General features: G+C 44.1%; 1 protein-coding gene across 2 annotated transcripts in view; it reads left to right on the top strand.

Annotated features, from left to right (window-relative positions):
• PODXL (podocalyxin like) overlaps nt 1-18129 on the top strand; it is a 54217-nt gene extending 36088 nt beyond the window's left edge. Inside the window, exons 5-8 of one of the 2 annotated variants that reach the window (XM_087968896.1) lie at nt 4789-4948; nt 10131-10192; nt 12062-12229; nt 14489-18129. In XM_087968896.1, the coding sequence (XP_087825022.1) occupies nt 4789-4948; nt 10131-10192; nt 12062-12229; nt 14489-14680 (582 nt within the window). In that variant the 3' untranslated portion in view covers nt 14681-18129. Of the gene's footprint in view, nt 1-4788; nt 4949-10130; nt 10193-12061; nt 12230-14485 lie in introns of both variants that reach the window. The other variant, XM_087968895.1, reaches the window with a different exon arrangement.
• Nucleotides 18130-24737: the final 6608 nt, after the last annotated feature.

Below are 24737 nucleotides of genomic sequence, written 5' to 3'. Positions count from 1 at the left end.
CAACAGCACACAACAGATATAAACTTAATGTAAACCACTCCAAACTTGACTGCAGGAACTACGATTTCAGCAACAGAGTGGTCAATGTCTGGAACTCACTACCTGATTCTTGTTATCACCTGCTCAAACCCCGACTCCTTTACCCTCAAACTAACCTCTATCGACCTCACCCCATTTCTAAGAGGTCTGTAAGGAGGAGTGCATAAGGGCACCATCATGCCTACTGTCCCTGTCCTATTGTCCCCAATTGTTCGTTCCTATTTCATGTATTTAAACTTATGTTTATTCTTATTTCTATTATATTGTGAGCATTTGACAAAATAAAATAAATAAAGCAAATAAAGTACATATGATAGGAATACATTAAGGAAAAGAAGAGGAGACCAGAACATGTTAAAAGTGCATGCAAAAAAATAATAATGGAAAAAATACACTTTTATTTTAAGAAAATGTCAATTCTTCGGTGCTCAGCCTTCCTTATGGTCCAATTCTCACAGCCATACATTCCTGTTAGGAATTTGACTTTATGGGTTTTTACCGGCAAGGTGATATCTCTGCTTTTTAATATGCCGTCTTGGTTTGCCATCGGTTTCCTCCTGAGAAGCCGGTTGTTCTGACCCAAGCTTCGTTCAAATTAGGAAAACGTACACTGTGTGTAAAAGCAAACCTTTTTTAACGCGATGCTGGGAATTATCTGCATTCCCAGCCAAAACTCATTAAACACAATTGTCTGAGATAAGAGCATGCCTTTCAGGGTTGCACAAGGCTGCCAACAAACAGACAACAAACATCCACTTAATTAGCAGATAAACCGACAGAAATTCCAGCAAAGACAAACCAGAGTCCGAATTAGAATCTAATGAATTTCTTTGCGTCCTGCAAAGAGCGCATCACCGAGGGCTGGCTTTTATCCCTTATGGGAGGGGCAATCACCTCCCAGCCTTACTCCCGAGTCGCCCTTGCTGATTCAGCTGCTCTCTCTCCTTCTAGCAGCTCTGCGCACACGCGCACTGGGAACAGGCTCCCCGGGGTCTTCTGCCTCGCTGCTTCCAGACTCCAAAGGCCCCAAAGGCAGCACCCCACTCCCAGATGGTCTTGGCCCCATCCCTGCATCGGATGCAAGACCCTCGTCCAAGTCCTCGCCAGACTCCCTGACCGGTTCCCTTTTGTCCTCACCCGTCCGATATCTCTACCGGCTGCTGGCGAACCACAACACTGGTGTCTTTCCATTTCGTGGCTGCATTTGCCGATCTTGGAGCCCCGTCACTGCTTCCATATCTTCTCCTTCTATTTGCCAGGAAGTTAACGGGACCAGATGTCATGATCTTACTGTTTTTTTAATGTTGAGTTTCAAGCCAACTTTTGCCCGCGTCTCTTTCAACTATCATCAAGAAGGTCTTTAGTTAGCTATGTCTTATTTGGGTATTTTAAACTAGACATTGGGTATGTCTAGTTTAATGAAAAGAAGTACTAGGGGGGACGTGATAGCAGTGCTCCAATAATTGAGGGGCTGCCCCAAAGAAGAGGGAGTCAGGCTATTCTCCAAAACACCTGAGGGCAGGACAAGAAGCAACGGATGGAAACTAACCAAAGAGAGAAGCAACTTAGAACTAAGGAGAAATTTCCTGACATTGGGAACAATTAACCAGTGGAACAACTTGCCTCCAGAAGTTGCTCCATCACTGGTGGTTTTTAAGAAGAGATTGGATAACTATTTGTCTGAAATGATATAGTCTCTTGTTTGAGCAGGGGGTTGGACTAGAAAGCCTTCAAGGGTCCCTTCCAATGTTGTTATTCTGTTAGTTCCTTTTCATTTTCTGTCATTTCTTCCTATTAACCAGCAACAGTCCAATAAGAAGTAATAACGTAACTTTTGCAAACTGCATTTGAATCCTTCCTATTATATTTATACCGTCATTTCTATTTAAGCATATTCCCTCTTTTCCTTCTCTTCATATAAGCAATTCTTAAGACATCATTGTTGAGTCAGTCCAAAAAACAACAACAACCCCACTGCATTTTATAAAAAAATAGCAACCCATTATTTTAACCATTCTTCTTTCTCCTTATGATCCATAAATTCCTTTTTAAAAATTCTGTCTCTTTTCTCACGCTCTCTGTGTCTCTTCTTCTCAAAATTCCCGGTATCTTTGTCAAGACTCTTTTCTTATCCCATTGTGGCTTATTTCAGGAAATCTCTTTTGTACTTCCAGTGTTAAAAATAAACTGGCCACATCAGTTTTCTGGTTTATTATTTGCACGTCTTTTTTAATTATTAAATCCTCATCCAGTGCCATTTGTAAAGTCCTTATTTCCATCCCTTTTCTTGGAACTCATTTTTGAAACCACACCCTCCAGTCAATTTCAATTTTTTTTCAGTCGAGCTTGTTTCTGTTCTGTATAGCTGTCTGACTCTTCTTCAAATAGCATTTAATACTTCCTCTCCTTTTAAGGTAGCTCTCTGGTGCCCCCTAGTGTCAACCTTCAAAGTCGTCTTATCAGTTGATTCACAGTACAAACAAATATTTTCCCACGAGAAAGGATCTTTTCAATTAACTTCAAAGTCTTACATCAAATCCATCTGAGCCCTTAATCCGTTTAAAACCAATGTTAATCTTCCTTTTGCTGTATATGCCATTGTTGTTACAAATCTTTAAACTTGCATTTAAACTTCTTTTTTTTAAAAAAAAAAGGATTAAAAAAAGACTCATCGGATGATTTGAATAGAACTTCCCCATTTCAAGATTGTCATTTAAAAAATAAAAAAAAACAGGGGGAAATATTAAACCTAAAATGATTAGGAGGTGAAGCTCAGTTGAAATGTAGAGACTCAACCTAAAGTGACATTAGCAGCTACCATGTTTCCCCCAAAATATGACCCGAAATGGCCAAGCAAGGCAGGTGTCGGGGTGTGCGAGGCCTGGCTACACCTGTCCAAAAGGTAAGTAGTAGGGCAGCTCCACACCTCCCCCCCCCAAATCCCCACCCTAGCTTAATTTTTACCTATGCACTCTGGAGTGGGTGGGGTCTTAATTAGAGCTTATTTTGGGGGGGTAGGGCTTATATTGGGTTCACGTGTAAAAATCAAGCTAGGACTTAATTTTGGGGAAGGTCGTATTTTCAGGGAAATGGGGTATAAGCACAATAAAATCCTGCAGGACAATTGCAAGCCAACCACAAAAATACAATCCCTGCCATTTGTTCCCCAAAAACAACACTGTCCGGAGTATGTACGGGTGATTTTGCGATCTCTCTTTACTCCGGAGATATTTGCGCAACCCAAATCCCACATTTGAATGCTGTTTCAGCCACAGTGTGTCCCTCTATCCTTGTCAGATGTGAACAATCGGGAGCATATTGTTTGTGCCCAAAGAGATAGTCCTTGACTTATGACCACAATTGAGCCTCACATCTCTATCGCTAAGTGAGACAGTTAAGTGAACCTGGTCCCGTTTTACGAGCTTCCCTGCAGTTAAGAGTTGTTAGGTTTAATCCCAGGAGTTGATAAGTTAGAAACATAGTTGGTGTCAGTGAATCGGGCTTCCCTGTTGACTTTGCTTGTTAGAAGGGTCACAAAAGAGGATCACATGACCCCAGGACACTGCAACCGTCATAAATATGAGCCGGTTTCCAAGTATCTGAATTTTGATCACGTGACCACGGGGAAGCTGCAACGGTCGTAAGTGTGAAGAACAGTCATAAGTCCCTTTTTTCAGTGCCCTTGTAAATTCAAATGGTCTTAAACAAATGGTTGACAGCCAGCCAGCCAGTCAGCCTTCCCTCCCTCCTTCCCCCTTCCTTCCTTCCTTCCTTCCTTCCTTCCTTCCTTCCTTCCTTCCTTCCTGCCTGCCTGCCTGCCTGCCTGCCTGCCTGCCTGCCTGCCTGCCTGCCTGCCTTCCTTTCTTCTTTCCTGCCTGTTTTTTCCCACCCTCCTTCTTTCCTGCCTTCCTTCCTTTCTTCTTTCCTTCCTGCCTGCCTTTCTCCCTCCTTCCTTCCTTCCTTTTACACTCTCACTCACTCACTCATTCACTCCATTCTTCCTTCCCTCCCTCCTTCCTTCCTTCCTTCTTTCCTGCCTGTTTTCTCCCACCCTCCTTCTTTCCTGCCTTCCTTCCTTTCTTCTTTCCTTCCTGCCTGCCTTTCTCCCTCCTTCCTTCCTTCTACACTCACTCACACACTCATTCACTCCATTCTTCCTCCCTCTCCTCCCTCCATTCTTTCTCCTTCTCCTCCCTCCATTCTTCTCTTCCTCCCTCCATTCTTCCTTCCTATTCCCTCCTTCTCTTTCTTCCTCTCTCCCTTCTCTCACTCCCTCTCTCCCTTCCCTCCCTCCTGGACCGAATGGATATTTTACTTCCAAATCTACCCCAAAACAAGAACTTACACCAAGCTGGTTTGACTTGAAACCCACCAAGGTGGAAAGGGGCAGGGAATCTCTCGTCTGTTTCTCTTTCCACCTCTCCCTCTCTCTCCCTCTTTCTCTCTCTCTCCCTGGGTTCAGTCCCTGGTTTGTTGATTCAAAGGCCATTACCTCATTCCGCAGAGGGATGTTAGTCTTGGATTTCCATCAGGATTTTAAATTGTTGAGCTTATTCAGCCTGGACAAATAAATGGGAAATACTTCAAAGGATCCAGAGCAGTGTTCCTCAACCTTGGCAGCTTGAAGTGGACTTCAACTCCCAGGGTTCCCCATCCAGCCTGTCTGCCTGTATCAATGGAGGTCATGGTGACTCTTCCGGTTGGGCTATCCCCTCCCAGGTCCTTCAACCCCTGTTCTTCTTCCTACAGAACAGTTTGGAGGGAAGCCCGTTGAAAGAGGTGCTTATGGAGGTGCTTTGCAAAACGTTGAAGCCCAACTACAACCAGAAGCGAGATGACTGTACAATTTTGCTAGCTTCGGACACGGAGGATCTGAAGAGAGTAGCTGTGATCAAAGCATCCGTGCAAAGTAGGTGTGATCGTTACTCCTGAGTGAGACTTAAAGGCACAAAAGCTGAGCGTCTGGGCCTCCTTGTAGGAAGCGCTCACGCTTGGGAATACCTAAGAGCACCTCTTTCTCCTCCTGTCCTGGCCACTTTTTACCGAGGCACGATTGAAAGCGTTTTTAACAAACCGCATCCCTGTTTGGTTTGGTGGCGGCAGTACCTCCGATAGAAAGTCCCTACAGAGAGTGGTGAGAACAACCAAGAAAGCTCACTTCCTGTTATTCAGGATACTGCTTATAAGCGCTATGTGCTTAGAGCGTGAAGCCTTTTGAGAGACCCCACACACCCACTTCAGGGTCTGTTTCTGTTGCTCCCCCTCTGGGGGGAGGTTTTGAAGTATTTCTAGCAAGATTACCAAATTCTGTAACCTGTAACAGGTTCTGTTCCCTATATGCCATCCATCCGGTAAACTCTCAAGATTAGTTTTTCTCACCATGTACGTGGATACATCTGAATTAGAGTGTGCTGTTTCTCTTTGTCGTATAATAGATGTGCATAGTTTTGTATTTATTTGCATAATTTTGTATTCATTCATTCATTCTGTCATGGTTATGTGGTGTATATTGGAGGGGGTGACCCTTGGAAAGCTGCATGCAAACAAAATTTCATTTTAATGTATGCCCATTAGTGTGACTATAAAAAGTTATTTGTTCTATTATTCTATTCTATTAATCTGCATCAAAAAAAATTTCCCCCAGCGGTCATCTTCACCAGTCTGGACTATCTGGGAATTTCATCTTGGGACTTTTGAAGCCAATGCTTGGTTACCCTGCTCGAGACTTAGAGTCTTAAGAGCGTAAACTATAGAAGCATAGGGCTGGAGGGGACCTCAGAGGTCTTCTAGTCCAACCCCCCTCCCCCCATGCTTACAGCATCCTGGTCAAATGGCTGTTCAGTCTATTTTGAAAGGCTCCAGTGATGGAGCATTCATAACTTTGGGAGGCAAGCCATCCCACTGACTCACTGTTCTCACAGTCAGGAAGTTTCTGCTATTTCTAGGATTTATCATTTATTTATTCATTTGTATCCCGTCTTTATTATTATTATTTTTTTACAAATAACTCCATGTGGTGAACATTTCCACCACACCTTCTGTCAGGGCTCTGGCAGTTACCCCCATTTAAAACATGAGTCTCGAGCCAAGCTTCCAAAACTTAAAAAGGATTTATTGGGAGTGAACATGCCAGCACTGACTGAGTGTAGCCGACTCTTGAGACATATAATTCATTGTCTCCCTTGACCCTGGTTTCCCCCACCCACCCACCCCCTGGGTGTATCATAATTCATATTCTCCAATGGGACTCATCCATAGCCCAGTCATCAATCCTGCTCTCCAGTTAGAATTTTGCGAAACTTCAGTCACCTAGTTACTATCTTTGAAAACTATTTATGGAATGCACTTTTGGTTTCCAAGCTGCCCCACTGCTCTTTCAAACCCCTTTCCCACCTCCCTTTCTGTTGGCAACTCTAAAAGGACCGTAGAAATATTTGATGAGTTGACACCTTCTACCTCCTGTTTTCCCCATAACAACATCAACCCCGTGAGATGGGTTTCATTTAACAATGGCAGTGAGTCACTTAAGGAGTGTGGCAAAAAAAAAAGGTTAAAAAAAAAGGACCAAATTCACTTGCCAACTTGTCTTGCTTAGCCATGGAAATTTGGGGCTCAATTGTCATTGTAAAAAGTTGGACAACTTTCTGAACTCTCATTCTTTTGATTACCTATCTAGCCTTTTTTTTCCTCCCTCCAATTCCTTTTTCCCCCCAATTCTCCCCCACCCTTCGGTGGAGTCTCCCAGGTAGATGGTGCTGAAGGTGGAGGATCTACACGTTGGCCAACATTCTGCTGCATTAGAATTAGAAATAAAGGAGAGTCTTTGCAGGTCAGGGTTAAAATGAAGGTTTCCTGGTGCTCTCTGAGCTTGGTGGTTTTCTTGCAGAAGTGTCATCTTGGGTCGGTCACCGGGAGCCAGAAGTTTTCTCTTGCTTCCTTTCGGACTCCGAAATCCTCAGGGAAGTGACATAAAAGCAGTCTCAGGGGCTGCCGTAAAGAAGAGGGAGTCAAGCTATTCTCCAAACCCCATGAAGGCAGGACAAGAAGCAATGGGTGGAAACTCATCAAGGAGAGAAGCAGCCTAGAACCAAGGAAGAATTTCCTGACATTGGGAGCAATTAATCAGTGGAACAACTTGCCACCAGAAATTGTAGATGCTCCAACACTGAAATGGTTTAGCACTTCCTGGCTGAGCAGGGGGTTGGACTAGAACCGCGGTTGCCAACCAGTAGGCCAGGGACCACTGTTGGTCCGCGAGAAGATTTTGGTGGTCCAAAGAGAAATGTCACTCCCAAAGCATCCCCCAAAGCAATTAATCCAGGCTGCACGGGAAAACAGGGCTTGCATCGCTTGCATTGCGAATAACACGAGGTAGTGAGGGGAGGGGGGAAAAGGGTGGAGGGGGGGAACTTGCCCCACGCGTCCCACGCACCTGTCCTGGCCACCGGGCTGCTTCTTTCCGCTTCTTTCTTCTTCTGCTGCTTTTGGCTGCACGCAAGGAAAGCAGCAAAAGTCTTTCTTTCTCTCCCTCAAATTCCAGCAGAAATGAGTCTTTGGGACCCTGCAAGGCCTCCTGCTCCAAGAGGCTGCGCCGGCAAAGACTCATTTCTGGCAGAGTTTGGAAAAGAGAAAGAAAGACTTCTGCTGCTTTCCTTTCATGGAGCCAAAAGTCTCCCTCTCTCCCCCCTGAGAACGGAGCTGGAGATGGGATCCTGCGATCCCAAATAAAGACTGATTGATCGGTAGGAAAACGGGGTGGGGAATTTTCCTGCAGACTTTTTGGGGGGATTTTCCCAGGGTCTCTGGTCCGTGGGATTTAAAATTATGAGTTTGGTGGTCCCTGAGGTCCAAAAGGTTGGCGACCCCTGGACTAGAAGACTTCCAAGGTCCCTTCCAACTCTGTTATTCTATTCTATTCTATTCTATTCTATTCTATTCTATTCTATTCTATTCTATTCTATTCTATTCTATTCTATTCTATTGCATTCTACTTTACTCCACTCCACTCCACTCCACTCCACTCCTACCCTGTTCTGTTCTGTTCTATTCTATTCTATTCTATTCTATTCTATTCTATTCTCAATAAAGATTCTACCTATTCTATTTCTATTATTTCTATTCTGTTCCTATTCTGTTCTTCCTTCCTTCCTTATTCTATTCTTTTCTATTTTTATTATATTCTTTTCTATTTTTATTCTATTCTATTCTATTCTATTCTATTCTATTCTATTGCATTCTACTCTACTCTACTCCACTCTACTCCACTTCTATTCTATTCTATTTTATTCTATTCTCAATAAAGATTCTACCTATTCTATTTCTATTATTTCTATTCTGTTCCTATTCTGTTCTTCCTTCCTTCCTTATTCTATTCTTTTCTATTTTTATTCTATTCTATTCTATTAAGTTCTCTCTTTAGCAGACATTTCATTTCACAAACTAGGTAACATCTAGCCACTAGCACTGATGATGTTACCTAGTTGAGTTAATGAAACGTCTGCAAGAAAATAACCAAACTCAGAGAGCACCAATATCTTTTCTGGAGCCCAGGAGTCAACTAGGATTTGAGTCAACTTGAATTTGGGGTCAAAGCGTAAAGAGAGGATAGAAAAGGACCAAAAAAAAAAATAGCGGGCAGACTCCAGTCTAAGTATCTGTTAGGTTTTTCAAATTGAATCCAAATTAAAATAAATGTCCTTTGAATCCATTTCTTTCCACCTGGTTATGATTCAGCGTCAGCTTTTTCACACTCAAGATTCAAGAGACAGGAACGCTGAAGGGTTTCCGTTAGAATAAAAAGGGGGTGAACTTACTCGGTTTCCTGTGTGTGTGTGTGTGTGTGTGTGTGATCTTAATGTGTGTGGAGATTCTCAGTCAACCATCATTGTCCCAAAGGCAATATTCAAAAGGCAACTGTTTCTTCTTCTTGTTTTTCCTGAAAACGTTTCGCTTCCCCTCCAAGAAGCTTGTCCAGTTCATCAAGGGAAGAACTGAAGAAGCTTCTTGGATGGGAAGGGAAACATCTTCAAAGGAAGAATCCAAGAAAGCCCAGTTGCCTTTGAGATGTGCATCACCTTAAGGTAACCATGACAAACTTTTGATAGGAACTGTTTCCCCCTCCAAGTCTATCTTCATAAATGACTTAGATGAGGGAATAGAAGGAGAACTTACCAAATTTGCAGATGATATTAAGCTGGCAGGAATAGCTAACACCCAAGAAGATAAGCTCAAGATCCAGATGGATCTAGAACACTGGGCCATATCTAATAAAATGAAATTCAACGTAGAGAAAAGGAAAGTCCTACATTTAGGCAAGAAAAACCAGAAGTGCACATATAGACTGGGTGAAACCAGGCTCAATAGCAGGAACTGTGAAGGGATCTTGGAGTCTTAGTGGACAACCAGCTAAATGGGAGCCAGCCGTGTGCAGCAGCAGCCAAAAAAGCCAATGCAATCCTAAATTGCATTAAAAGAGGGATACAATCCAGATCAAGTGGGGTACTAATACCACTGTATAAAGCCTTAGTAAGACCACACCTAGAGTACTGCATCCAGTTTTCGTCACCACACTATAAAAAAGAGGTTGAGACTCTAGAAAGAGTGCAGAGAAGAGCAACCAGGATGATGAGGGGGCTGGAGGCTCAAACATACGAAGAACGGTTGCAGGGACTGGGCTTGGCTAGTCTAGTGATGAGAAGGACCAGGGGAGACAGGAGAGCAGGGTTCCAATATTTGAGGCACTGCACCAGAGAGGAGAAAGGGGTCAAGCGATTTTCCAAAGCACCTGAAGGCCAGAGAAGGAATAATGGATGAAAACTGAACAAGGAGATTTAACCTGGAAATAAGAAGAAACTTTCTGACAGTGAGAAGAATCAACCAGTGGAACAGAAGTTGCCCTAGGAAGTTGTGGGAGCACCATCACTTGAGACTTTCAAGAAGAGATTGGACTGCCATTTGTCAGAAATGGTGTAGGGTCTCCTGCTTGGACAGGGGGTTGGACTAGATGACCTACAAGGTCCCTTCCAACACTGTTAATCTAATCTAACCAAAGTCTACTTTTCCCTTTGATCCCTTTTATTTATTTTTCTTAGCACACTTTGTGGGTGAGGAATTATCCGAAGCTCTGGCTGCGAAGAAGGCAGAACTGGAGAAGGTAAGCAGGAAGTCATTCTGGAGAAGATCCAATCTCCTGTGTTTTCTAACCAGGACCTATTGTCCTACAGACATGGCTGAAACACAAATTCTGGTGGGTTTTGTTGGCCAGACTTGCTTGGCATAGGAGTTGAGGAACCATCTGAGGGTCATGAATGGTTCACACAAATTTAAACCACATCTGGAATGTAGGAAAAACCCCAACCGCAGTGACACTTTATGCAGAGACATTTCTGCCCGGTTGGAAGAGAATGTCTCAAAAATTAAATCTCAGGTTAGACATCATGACATGTGTTGACGTTTTGACATCGTCGTGACTTGTTATGGACACCGCTGCTGAGGAACAGTTTGAGGGATTCTCTTAAGTAAGTATAGTTATCTTCCAAATCTTGTGGGGTTTTTTTTTTTCACCATTTGTAAAATCAGGATGAAATTCTGTGTATTAAATATGGGGGAACATGCCATTCTTCTAGTTATTTCATCTAAATGCATGGGTGTCCAATCTTGGTAACTTTAGGATCAGACAACTTTAGGATCTTTAAGTAACCAAGGTTCGACACTCTTGATGATCTAATTACAAGGGTCTTCAAACTTGGCAAGTTTAAGACTTGTGGACTTCAAGTCCCAGAATTCCTGAGCTAACATGACTGGAGGAGGAATTCTGGGAGTTGAAGTCCACAAGTCTTAAAACTGTCAAGTTGGAGGACCCCTGATCTAGTATAATATCCATCTTCTCAAAGTTGATGTCCTTCAGATGTGCTGTGTGGTAATGACGAGGCAGTCGAGTTGTTTGATCATGAACAACTGAATCATGATGATCTTTATTGGAGTCTAGTCTTGCATTTATACACATTTTTAGTTGTCCTCCATCATTGGTTAACTTTGGTTACTGCTTAACTTTCGTTACTGTTTAGCATAGTAATTAACACAATTATCTCTAGTTAAAGTCTAACATAGGTTTACTTCCTCTCTCTAATCCTCCTTTAGATTAGTGACTTTGTTTGCCTGAGTTGTATTTGCTTGGAAACATTCTTTATCTGAGGTTTGCCCTCCGAGATTGGAACATTCCTGCAATTACAACTCTACAGTGCTGGACTACAATTCTGGTCATTTTCCACTCAGTTCTTAGACGTGGGAATTGGGATCCTGTCCTTTGGTGAGTTCGAGTTTGGGAAGCTTACCAATGGATGCTTTCCGTGGGAAACCAGACAAATGTTTAGTGCGATCACCAGGTGTCCATTCCACATTCTCACCAGTCAAAAAAAAGGAGACTCCCGATGACTGTTTGAATGTCCACCACAACTGCTACTGGAACCATGGCAGAAGGGAAGCTTTTTACCCCCATTCTGAATTAGCATATCGTGTGGGAACATGTATGCCAAACCAAAGGGACGTGGTGGCTCAGTGGCTAAGACGCTGAGTTTGTCGATCAGAAAGGTCGGCAGTTCGGCGGTTCGAATCCCTAGCGCCGCGTCACGGAGTGAGCTCCCGTGACTTGTCCCAGCTTCTGCCAACCTAGCAGTTCGAAAGCACGTTTAAAAAAAAAAGGCAAGTAGGAAAATAGGAACCCCTTTGGTGGGAAGGGAACAGCGTTCCGTGCGCCTTCGAAGGCATTTAGTCATGCCGGCCACATGACCACGGAGCTGGGACAAGTAACGGGAACTCTGTTACGCAGTGCTAGGGATTTGAACTGCCGAACTGCCGACCTTTCTGATCGATGAGCTCAGTGTCTTAGGCACTGTGCCACCACGACCCCATTTATTGGTACTACTTGTAAAAAAAAAAACCTTTGAAATTCATAGAGAATCCAAAAGAGAGGTCTCTTATTTTTTGCCTGAAGCCAACAGTTCACCGGATATTCTTTCAACAGTTTGGCGTTAACAACATCACCTATGGTGGGCGAACCCTGGACGCTGAGCCCAAAGATCATCTTAGTCTTCCTCTGATTATCACCATCATCTGCATGGCGGCCTCTCTGCTCCTGGTCGCTGCCATATACGGCTGCTGTCACCAACGTATATCTCAGAGGAAGGACCAGGTAAGATCAAACAAACAACACAAAGTCCAGAAGCGGTTTCCAAGTAGAAACGAAAATAATGGCATTTTTTCCCCCCCTGTAATCTTAAATAAATAGAATAAATAACAGAGTTGGAAGGGACCTCGGAGGTCTTCTAGTCCAACCCCCTGCCTAGGCAGGAAACCCTACACCAGTGATCCCCAACCTTTTTGACGCCGCGGCCAGGTACCGGCATCAGCTGGGTGCCGCGGCCCGGTACCGGCATCAACTGGGCGCCGCCATCTTTTTGACAAAAAGTGCTTCCGGTGACCTCACCGGAAGCACTTTTTCGTCAAAAAGATGGCGCGTAGCGCTTCCGGTGAGCTTTTTGGGTAGAAATGGCTTTCTACCCGGAAAAGCTCACGAGCGCTAGCGCGCCATCTTTTTGATGAAAAAGTGCTTCGGTGAGCTTTCTACCGGAAAAGCTCACCGGAAGCACTTATTTACCAAAAAGATGGCGGCGTTTCAGCAACCAGCGGCCCGGTAAGACTTGTTCCAGCGGACGGTGCCGGTCCGGACCGGCGGTTGGGGACCCCTGCCCTACACCACTTCAGACAAAGGGTTGTCCAATCTCTTCTTAAAAACTTCCAGGGTTGGAGCATTTACAACAGGGGTGTCAACCTTGGCAACTTTAAGCCTGGAGGACTTCAACTCCCAGAATTCCCAGCCAGCAAAGCTGGCTGGGGAATTCTGGGAGTTGAAGTCCTCCAGGCTTAAAGTTGCCAAGGTTGGACACCCCTGATTTACAACTTCTAGAGGCAAGTTGTTCCACTGATTCTTTTCACTGTGAGGACATTTCTCCTTAGTTTTAGGTTGCTTCTCTCCTTGACAGGTTAGCCGTCTTTTCTACCTCCGTCAACTTTGGCAACCGGCTCATATTTATGACGGTCGCGGTGTTTCGGGGTCACGTGATTTCCCCCTTTTGCGACCATCAGAAGAGCAAAGCCAATGGGGAAGCCACATTTGCTTAACAACCTGGTTACTCACTTTAACTGCGGTGATTTGCTTAAACAACCGTGGCCAGGAAGGTTGTAAAACGAGGCAAAAAACCCTGTTGAAATGTTGGGTTCCATTGTGGTCGTGAGTTGGAGGACTACCCGAACATACCCAGGGGGAGCATAGGAGCTCTTTTAGGCAATTACATCGGGGTGACCACCCCACCCCCCCAATCACAGGTGGGATTCAGCCGGTTCTGACCAGTTCTGGAGAACCAGAAGCGGAAATTTTGAGTAGTTTGGAGAACCGGCAAATAGCACCTCTGACTGGCCGCGCCAACCCCGTCTCCTCTCCGCCTCCCATTGAGTCCCAGCTAATCGGCTGGGTCTCCTTTGGTTGCCCTGCCCAGGAGAATGGAGCTGGAAAGCAGGTTAGTGGGGTGGGGAGGGAATGGAGATTATATAATAGAATGAGAATAGAATGGGAATGGAATATGGAATGAATAGAATAGAATAGAATAGAATAGAATAATAGAATAATAGAATAATAGAATAGAATAGAATAGAATAGAATAGAACAGAACAGAACAGAACAGAACAGAATATGGAATGAAGAATAGGATAGAATAGAATAGAATAGAATAGAATAGAATAGAATAGAATAGAATAGAATAGAATAGAATATGGAATGAAGAATAGAATAGAATAGAATAGAATAGAATAGAATAGAATAGAATAGAATAGAATAGAATAGAATAGAATAGAATAGAATATGGAATGTAGAATAGAATAGAATAGAATAGAATAGGAATGGAATGAGAATGGAATGGAATGGAATAGAATGGAATGGAATGGAATAGAATGGAATAGAAATAGAAATAGAAATAGAATAGAATTCTTTATTGGCCAAGTGTGATTAGACACACAAGTAATTTGTCTTTGGTGCAAATGCTCTCAGTGTACATAAAAGAAAAGAGACATTCGTCAAGAGTCAAGAATCATCAGGTGCAACACTTAGTCATAAGGTACAATAAGCAATCAAATCATGCTAGGAAACAGTCCATATAAATCCTAAGGATGCAAGCAACAAAGTTACAGCATTTTGCAGTATCCTTCCACTGGAGTTGGGGGGAGGGAATGGGGATTTTGCAGTATCCTTCCCCTGCCCTACCCACCAAGCCACGCCCACCAAGCCACGCCCACCAAGCCACGCCCATAGAACTGGTAGTAAAAAAAAAAATCAACCCGCCCACACTGCTCTCAACCCTCGCCTGTGACTTGTCCACCTTTCCCTCCCGTCCAGCAGCGCCTGACGGAAGAGCTGCACACCATCGAGAACGGTTACCACGACAACCCCACGCTGGAAGTGATGGAGACGTTGTCCGAAATGCAGGAGAAGAAGGTGAATCTGAACGGGGAGGTGGGAGACAGCTGGATCGTGCCCATGGACAGCCTCATCAAGGACGAACTGGACGAGGAAGAAGACACCCATTTATAAGTGGGTGGGGTTTGTGTGTTTGTGTGTGTGTTGCTCTGGGTGTTTTGTTTTTTTTAACAAAAAAAAAACAGAAGAGGGTAGAGGAGGAGACGACGGGAGCATAGAAAAAGGTGGAACTTCAGGCTGGCTGAACTCTGCCCCCCTCCCCCTTCAAATTTCTACAAAGATGGAAAACTCCAATCTTCAGCCACAAGTGCCGACGCAGGAAGGATGAGTTGCGATGGCACCAGACGGAACGGCAGGCGCCTGCCAAATTTTTGTGATTTTTGTTGTTGTTGTTATTATCGACATGTTTTTTTTTTTTAAACCCATTGACTTTCTGGGCAAAGTTATATCTATGCATACTGATTTTTAAGGACAGCTCTTTAAGCATTGGCCAAGGGTCAGAGAGAGAGAGAGAGAGAGAGAGATGACGGTATGGAGAAATATCAGAATTTGTCCTGGACAACGGAGACCTGAACAGGAAACCTATGGGAAAGAGAAGCTTTCCTGATGCCACCCAATGTTTTGTTTTGTTTTTTTCCCTTGACGGTGTTTTAGCAAGAATTGCAAGTCTCTAGTCCTCATGGCGCCTGAACAAGCTGAGTGCAGTCAGCTTTAAATCTGAAAAGATGGAATTAGAATAGGATTTTTCAGGTAGAGAGAGAGGGTGGGAAAATAATATTTTGCTCCAGTACGGCCAGGAGGCCAAAATAAGGGTTTTAGGACCGACGTTCGTGAAAGCTCCTTTCTCTCTTTTCAAAACTGGATTTATATATATATATATATATTTCCCCTTTGGGGGCACCTTCGAAAACCTGGAAAGACAATCTCCATTCTTGATCATTGCGTGTGGCCCACGATGCTTATGCGAGCTTGTGCGTGCTTGGCTTCCAAATATGGGCTGCAAAAAAGCAAAGGTTTGTAGAAGGTATGTGTACTTCTGTGTGTTTCGGGGTGTGTATATGTGTGTGTGTGTGTGTCAAAATTGCAGCTCTCAGCCGGGAAGAGCAAAGCACTGGGACATCAGGAAAGCGAGAAGCACAGCCAGTTTTTAGAAACCAGCCTCTACATACAGAATTAAATGGGTTTGGAGATTCTCGGTCATTGCAGGTCATGGTCTTCCTTGAAGACATTTCACTTCTCATTCCAGGAAGCTTCTTCTGTTCTGGCTGAATGGTGGAGGATGGAAGGATTTACCACCCTTGCAGTCATCTGCTCATTAGTGCTCTCTGTGAGGATCATTGAGGCCACTTGGAGGTTTATCTGTGCCTTCAGGGTCACCTGAATAATGCAAATGGGTGTGGGGTCTTTTCGGAACTTCTGAAATGTCTGTGTTGTAAAAACAGGAGATGGTGGGTGTCGTATCCCTCCCCCTCTTTTGAGGGACAGCTTGTCACCCCCCTGTCAGGGTCTGAATCTGAGGAGGAAGCCAAACAGCTGACAGGGAGTGGGATTGTGGCTCCGTTGACTTGGAGGAGATTGGGGAAGGGCAAAGTCTGGTTGGGCAGAGCAGGGGAGAGGTAGAGTAAGGGAGAGGGAGTTCAGAGGAAGATCCAGGCCCATCCCTTCCTCATCCAAGGGAGGGAGCAATTGAGAAGGGAGCAATGTGAGTTGCATGGCTTACGGGGGAGGAAAGGGGCCTGATTCCCTTCATTAGCCACACCTGGGAAGACAGTTGATAAGAAAGGCAGACTGCGTGGAGCAGGCTGCTGGGAATAAATGTGACTTTATCCTGTGTTGTCGTGGCTTATCTGTGTTCCTGGCATCTTCCCAACTGTGTGAGTTTTGCCGTGCCTTCAAGCCTGAAAAGCTTGCTCCTGCCCTGCCAAACTAATTACTTCAGTTTGGCTTGTTTGGACTTTAAGTTACAGTTTGTGTTGCTCATGTTTTGGATTTGATTCTCTGCAGCCAACGGCTGTTCCTGGGAGTTTGTTTTCTCCAGCCAGAAGGCTACCTGGACATTGAGGACAAAGTTGGAGATAAAAAGGGGACTCTTCTTGCTTATCTGACTGTGTTGCCTTTGTACCATGCCCCAAGTCATCACCCAGCTGTTCAGTCTTAATGTAGATGGCCTATTTAACTCGATTTGTCCAAGATAAACCTCCAAGTGGCCTCAATGACTCTCACGGCCAGATGACTGCGAGGAATATATATAAGTCCTTCCATCCTCCGCCATTCAGAAGTGAAGAAATCTCTTGGCTGAGAAGCAAAACGTCTTCAAGGAAAAACAATGCCCAATTGCCTTATGAAGGAAAAAAAAAAGCACCTTTGGGAGATCCACAGTCAAATAAAAGGAGAAGCAGAATGTATGGGCTGGGGAGAGGGAATATTAATCGATGTGCACGGCTGGGTGGGGTTGGGTTGGGTTTAATTTGCCATAAAAATTATAGCAATACTAAGTCCGTCCAGACTAAGAGAATCATCTTGAAAAAGGGTGTTAGTTGTGCCTTGATGTGGATCCCTAATTGATCCCCTAATTGATCCTTCCCCTACTTCCAGCGCTCTCCCCAAGCTGTGGGGATTACAAATTGTACAGGTCTCCAATGTGTATGTGCGTGATGTACACCTGTTCATCCTCCTTGCCTTATCCAGAGAGACACAGATATATTTCACTTAAGGGATTGATGAAGGAATGGATGAGCTGTTCACCTTCGATTAAGGTTATCTCCACATCTTTTTCCATATAGGATCCCCCTCCCCAAAATGGCTACGTAGAACCATAAGGGGCCGTGGGAGAGCCTCCAATATAGAGTTTTCCAAGTTTGGCAATTTTAAAATGTGTGGACTACAACTCCCAGAATTCCCCAGTCAGCTCCCTGCAGTCAAAACACAAGATTCTCACCATCTTCTTTAACTAGATTTATTGAAAAGGGGAAAGGGTTAAGTTGTAGAAATCTTGGCCACTGGATACCTTTGCTATAGCATCTCATTTATCTTTCTGGTGGTGTTTTCTTGATCCTCTCACTAACCATCCATGGTGCCCTGGGGAAATGGCTATTCATGGTCAAGGAAGAATTATGGGGACGTTTTCTACTTGTCATATTCAGTGTCTCTCAACCTTGGCACTTTTAAGGTATGTGGACTTCCAACTGCCAGAATTCCCCAGACACCAGGGAATTCTGGAAAATGAAGTCCACAAACCTTGCCAAGGTTGAAAAAAAACACTGTCATGAAGTATTTGGCAACCTCTAAGATATCTTCAAAGGCTTGGAGAAACCCATAAAATATGCCAAGGTAACTGAGGCCAGCCAACTCAGGGCTTACATTTTTTTGTAACCATCAGCTTTTGCTGGTGTCCTCAAGTAACCTGGTAGTAGTTGCCTTTTGGTTGGGTTTGGTTGGGTTTTTTGCAAGCTTCCAGAAGCAGTTTGCATAACTGTCTTGAACATCTGAGTGATCCATGGCTGTCCTCCGAGGAATCGGTTGGGAACCTGGCCAGAATAGAAAGCACTACACACACACAAAAACTGAATGCTGCAAAGGAAAATTGCTGAATTCTGACTGAAAAAGCGCAGCCTCCTGAAAATGAACCCTGAATGAACACCACCCTTTAGTTACAATTAAGAATCCTGATTTTATGGGAGTAAAATTATGCCAGTAATGGAGCTATACTCCGTGGTGAGCTGCAACCAGTTTAACAAACCGGCTCTGTGAGCGCACGCAGCGTTCAATAAACACCAATTTGAATCTCTCCAGTGATCCACCCCCATTCAAATCATAAGTCTCTAGCCACATCTCTCAAGAGTTAAAAAAAATGATTTATTAGGAGTGACCATGTCGGTGTTAGGTGGGTGCAGCTGACACTAAAATACATCACTTCCCCCTGACCCTGGTCTTATCTCCACTCTCTGGATGTATATTCTCCAATGGGACACATCCATAGCCAAGAGTCATCAATCATGCTCTCCAGTAATATTCTTGCGCACTGACAGCTTTGAGGCATTTAAGGAATGCGCTGCTTTCCCCCACTCCTTTTCTGCTGGCAATTAAAAAGACCAAAGGAGTATTTCTTTAGTTGACATCCAGCTCACTTTCTAACTTTCCCCAGCTGATTGTCGTTCGTACTGGTTCGCTAGAACCAGTCCGAACCAGCAGCAGCTCACCATTGGCTATACTACGCGAGAGGTCATGTGTTTCTCGCTTCCAAGCAAACAAAATGGGTGGGAAAAATCAGTTCTGTCGATTTATTAGCAGGATTTATTGCTAGCACGGAACAATTTCAGGATACTGGCAGGAGGATTGGGCCATTTTTCCAGCCACTTTTAGACGATTTTTGCAATGTTTGCCATGACCGGTTCCCACAGGAAACCTATAACATGGCATCTTTCCGATGTTGCAAACGGTACTTGCCAAACGACAAATTAAGCCAAAGCTCAGCCTTGAATACAACTGTTCATGTAGTGGCCACTTGAAGTTACAATGGCACTGGAAAAAAGCCTCCCCGTGGTCACGTGATCAAAATTCGGACATATATCTGGTTTATGTTTACTACGGTTGCAACATCCCGGGGTCACGCGATCCCCTTTTGCAAACGTCTGACCAGCAAAGTCCATGGGGAGGCCAGATTCATTTAACAACCGTGTTACTAATTTAACAACTGCAACTGTTCGCTTAACAACGGTGGTGAGGAAGGTCGTAGAATGGGGCAAAACTCGCTTAGCAATAGCACTTAGACTTATATACCACTTCACATTGTTTTACAGCCCACTCTAAGTGGTTTGCAGGGTCAGCATGTCGCCCCCAACAATTTGGGTCAGCAACAGAAATCTGGGGTTCAATTAACTACCCTGTTTGTCTGAAAATAGGACCCAACTGGAAAATAAGCTCTAGCATTTTTAAGGATGCTCATAAGATTAAGCCCTACCCCAAAAATAAGCCCCAGTTAAGATTGTCAGCCAGACGGGTGCATTTAGAGCAGTATTTTCCCCAAAATAAGACCTAACCAGAAAATAAGCCCTAATGCATCTTTTGGAGCAAAAATTAATATAAGATCCTGGGTCTTATTTTTGGAGAAACGCGGTGCCTCTGATTGGGGGGGGGAATGATGTTTGCATCCCCCACATGTCTTTGAGACGCTCCGGGTTGCAGTCCCTACTCTGAAGTCCATCAACACCGGCCTTTCTACTCCTGTTTGTAGAGAAGACAGGGAAGTGGGAAGACATTCGGTCTGCCAAGGAAAATAATTTGAAGGAAACTGCTGAAAGGGACGATAAAACCGGCCAAAGTCTTGTTATTAGTATAAAAACCCCAGTATCACCCCAGCCGCTGGTAAGATCTCTGAGGAGAGAGATAACAGGATGGGTGGGATCGCCGATGCTTCCTTAAAAGATGGTTTTACGGTGCCTGGAGGATGCTTTTTTTAAAAAAGACAAAGGGTTCTTTGGCACATCCTGTTAGAAGTAGGATGTATTCGAGTATTTGTACAAGCAGGGAGTCAAAATTCTGAATGATGGCGAGAACAGTCTGTAGAGATTCTCATCCATCCAGGTCAGGATTGTCCCAAAGGTGCTTCTTTTCTTTTCAGGACACTGGCCTGCCTTGTTTTTCCTTCTTTTGAAGACATTTCGCTTCTCATCCAAGAAGCTTCTTCAGCTCTTCCATTCCCCACCATCCTGCCAGAGCTGAAGAAGCTTCTTGGATAAGAAGTGAAACGTCTTCAAAAGAAAAGAAAAAAAAGTCCAGTTGCCTCCTTAAAAAAGCAACTTTGGGACAAACCTTAACAGTTTCAACCCATCCTCAGATCTCGACCTCACCTACTTGAAGACATGTGGACTTCAACTCCCAGAATCCCCCAGCCAGACAGCATGATTGGCTGGGGGATTCTGGGAGTTGAAACCCACCTATTCTGAAGTTGCCAAGATGGTGAAACACTGGAGGTTCATATTACTAGAACTTCATTGCCTGTCTGGTTTGCCCTCTGAGGTAGAGGAAGAAAAAAACCTAGTTTATCCAACAGACAAGCCCAAATGTTGGTTTGATGTGCGGGGGCATTTTTGCTTGCAGTCTTGAGATTTAGAACGTGACGCGCGGCCCTCCCATTCGATGGTGGTTTACTCAACAAAGCGGGCCTAAGCCAACAGTGGTTTAATGTGGCATGTGACCCGAGGCGTAGGACATGGACTTTCATGACCATATCCTTCCACAGGTAGTCCTCGACTTACGGCTGGCATTGAGGCCAAAATTTCCATCGCTAAGCAAGAGAGTTCAGTGGTTTCATTCCGTGTTACGACCTTCCTTGCCACTATTGTTAAGTCAGTCACCCAGTGGTTAGATTGAATCTGGCTTCTTCCCTGTCGATTTGGCTTGTCGGAAGGTTGCAAAAAAGGGGATCAGGACACCGTGACCGTCATAAATAGGGACGCCTGTCAGCAGTCCCTTTTTTTCAGTGCCATAATGTTGAACGGTCACTGAACGAACCGTTGTAAGTCAGGGACTACCTGTACAAATTCCAGCTCAGATTAGAACCCTTCCAAGATTTTATGGAGGTGCTTCTAACGCTTCATGGGCTTCTAAAAATGTGCAGTTGGGCCGCTGGACGTTTCATTAAGCCTTAAGGAGAGATGGGAATCTCCTATGCCCAGGAGGACTGTGCCTGTTTGTGTGGGTGTGTGTGTGTTGTGTATGTTGCAGTTTACTGGGCCTCTATTTTTGTAATCCGAATGGACTGTGGCATACATTTTAGTCCCTTTTGATTGTAATAATAAAAAAATTGGGCCGTTGCACCCAACGCTGTAGTTTTTCCCCCCCCCGGCACATTTTGTGCTGAAACAGGAGTCAGGTATACACTGGAATTTAAAAAAAATATATGATTGGGTTGTAAAAAGTATGGTTACATTTTCCTACAAAGTATATTTTGATGACATTGCTTATTACTGTCAAATAAAAAAAAAGAATTCTTTTGTGGAGTGTTGGCTTCTTCTCTCGACGATATATTGCCTTACCTGTGGGGGATGAAGGTCCACATTTTCGAACTGAGCCCCGTTTTTTCTTTGCTCCAAAATTTAGTGTCCAATTCAACCTGGGGCCGGACTTACCATCCGCAGACTCAGTCCAGATGTAATTTTAGTATTAACATTGATGATGGGACATGTGTTCTAGAGGTGCTTCTGAGTTTTAAAAGGAGAACAACAGACTTTTAAAAAAATGGGAAAAAAAGAGAAAGATCTTGTCCTCTTAACAGAGTTCAGGTCCTCTCATGAAATTGACAAAAATCCGCTGCTTCTGAAAATTCAAAAAGCTCCAAGGCCTGGCTTGAGCATAGATGGATTTTAATTTTTAATTTTGATCGCAGGCAACTGCAGTGTCTTGTTTTTTCTTTTGAAGACGTTTTTGCTTCTCATCCAAGAAGCTTCTTCAGCTCTGGATGGTGGGGGAATGGAAGGATTTACATTCCTTGCAGACCATGCTGGTCATTTGCATCTTTTTAAAGAGAGCCGTTGAGGCCGCTTGGGAGACTTTCAAGAAACACCTACCGCAAAAAATCCCAAGATCGGCATAATTTCTTTTTATTAAGAAAAAAAATGAACAAAATACATTCTTTCTCCGTATATACATTACATACAGCAAAAATTCTACATTGGGAATTGCTCTTCTTGTCCCCAGAGTCATTCTTAACATACATCTTCAACCTGGCAGAACAATCGTACGACCAAACGATGCGGGAGCCGTGAGGCGGAAAGGACATCCGAGGAAAAAGGCCTTGCGCGCGGCGATCGCTTGGCGTGCACCGGGTGGGTGGCAAATCAAAAGGACTGGAAGGAGCTTTATGGACGAAAGAGGAGATGAAAACCCATGCCTGGGCCTAGTGGTTATCCCACAAGCACGCTTGTGTCAAATGGCCGTGCACAATTCGGTATGATTTACACCAGAGGATCTCTAAACGTGGCCTCTTGAAGACTTGTGGACTTCCAACTCCCTGGCTGGGGAATTCTAGGAGTTGGAAGTCCACAAATCTTAAAATGGGTCACATTTGGAAACTCCTGATTTTACACAATCTAGCTAAACTACATTTTAGCTCATCCTAGACGGGACCAAATGGCCTTGATTCCTTTGGTATTAAAATGCCTTTGGCTCGCCCTGCCTCTAATCTTTAGTTTTCTGCTTTGTTTTTTTTAAAAAATACAATGGTTAACATTCCCACAGCTGCTTCTACCACAAGTGATCCTTCAAATTGCTTTTCCAACCTAGCCAGAAAAAAGCACCTGGCCAGAAGAAAAAAAATGTGCTGCAGGACTAAGAATCTAGGCTTATGTCAAACATAAACCAATCAAAACCCGCTTCTAAGAGCACAGGTCAAATTTCTCTCTCTCTCTCTCACACACACACACACACACTCACACCACTTTGAAGGGCACACCTCACTCTTAAGAGAAGGCCATCAAGTTGACCAAGTCAATCTACTGAATTCCAACCCTTGCCATTTTTCCCAAAGCAACGTCCCTATCGGCAGCTTCGGACAGACTTATATTGCTTTCCTCACATCTTTTACCACATTTTCAATTTGGGGAAAAGCAAATTTGAGAAATCAGAGGGTGGATTTCCTCACTCATCCCTGGAACTTCAGGTGCCTTTCCGATTATTCTTGAGCTTCTCTAATCAAGCCCAAGGGGCTACGAGGTTTCGTTTTGACTTGAAGACCATTTCTTCGTTGAGCCAATGGAGCAAGTCAACAACGATCAATTCTGTGGGTCTTTCCCACCCCAGAACTACGCCATAAAAAGGAGCTACAAACCTGTAGCGTTTTTAAAGAGGGAGCGCTTCAGTTTTCAACATGACACCTGTCAGTCTTCTAAGACTTATCAAAATTCTGAGCCAATCTGTGAATGGCATACCTGGATGTACCGAATGGGAACTGATCAAACAGATATGACAAGAAGCTACCACCTCTGTCAAACTGTTAGATCTGCATCAAAATTTCAAGATGGAGTGGGAAATAAACTGGGTTTCTTCATTGTCGTCTACTGTGATGTCAATGGTTGTGATGATCTTCGGATCAGGTTTCACATGTCATCTTCAGAGAGTTTCTGCCAGTGGCCATACAGCATTTCTAAAGCCAGAACTTTTTTTATTATCTGCTTTCTCTTTTCTACAGAATTATATCCGAGAAGTTAGATTAAAACCCAGAAGTTGAAACACATCCTCACTCGAGGACGCCTTCCCTCCTCCTGCTCTTTTCTCAAACAAGACTTCCCAATCCGTCCTTCCTGAGATATTCCTCCTCTTTTGAAATTTGAGGGCTCCTCCTGAAGTGTGTGGTGGGTGTGGCAAGAGGAGTTGTGATAAAAAGGGGCAATGACCCCAAAAGTAAGCAAAAAGGATCCTTTTGGAGAAGGTTTGAGGTCTATTCTTTCAACCCCCTGAAGTCCGCAACCTCTCACATCTCGATATTTCTGACCATCCCAAGACTTTTAAGCTATCTAGAGAAATCTAACTGACCAGAAATGTCCAGCTGTTTGAACGGCCAAATCTCTACACTGGACCAAATTATTAAAAGAAATATCAACCGATTTCACCTTTTTCTGCTGAATGGGTGATAGGAAAGTTCCAATTATGAAGAATCTTTTGGTGCCTACAAGGCTACTTATCTGCCTTAAATTATCAGTTCATAAGTAGAAAGCACTGCCGCCATTGTGGTCTACTCAAAAAGATTTCCATAACAAATTGACCTGCTGTTATTAAACAACGGGATGTTGGGAGCTTATAGACACATCACATTTGAAAGGGTCTAGTCCAGGAGTTGGCAACCCGTGGCTCTGGAGCCACATGTGACTCTTTCACTCCTCTGCTGCATCTCCCTGTCGCCTCCACAATTGATAGGGCTTTTGGTGAGGAGAGGTAGAGGAAAAAGGATGCTGTGCTAGGAGACTCTATGGTGGGGGAACTGGACTTCCAGTTGGCAGAGGAAAAAAGACGCACTCTCTATGGTGGGGGAACCGGACTTCCGGTTGGCTCTAGAATTGAATGGGGGGGCTTCCGGTTAGGGCCTTTGTGGCTCTTTTGAGCTTTTAAGGTTACCGACTCCTGGTTTAGTCTAAAGAAAGCAGAAGTCAAGCCTTGGGCTGTTGGTGGATCCATG

This window comes from Notechis scutatus, chromosome 6 (assembly GCF_049901735.1).
Source record: "Notechis scutatus isolate UNSWTSFEM ecotype Mainland chromosome 6, rNotScu1.2, whole genome shotgun sequence".
Taxonomy (NCBI): Eukaryota; Metazoa; Chordata; class Lepidosauria; order Squamata; family Elapidae; genus Notechis; species Notechis scutatus.
The sequence above is the reverse complement of the archived record's forward strand: the minus strand, read 5'-3'. Positions and strand labels throughout refer to the sequence as shown.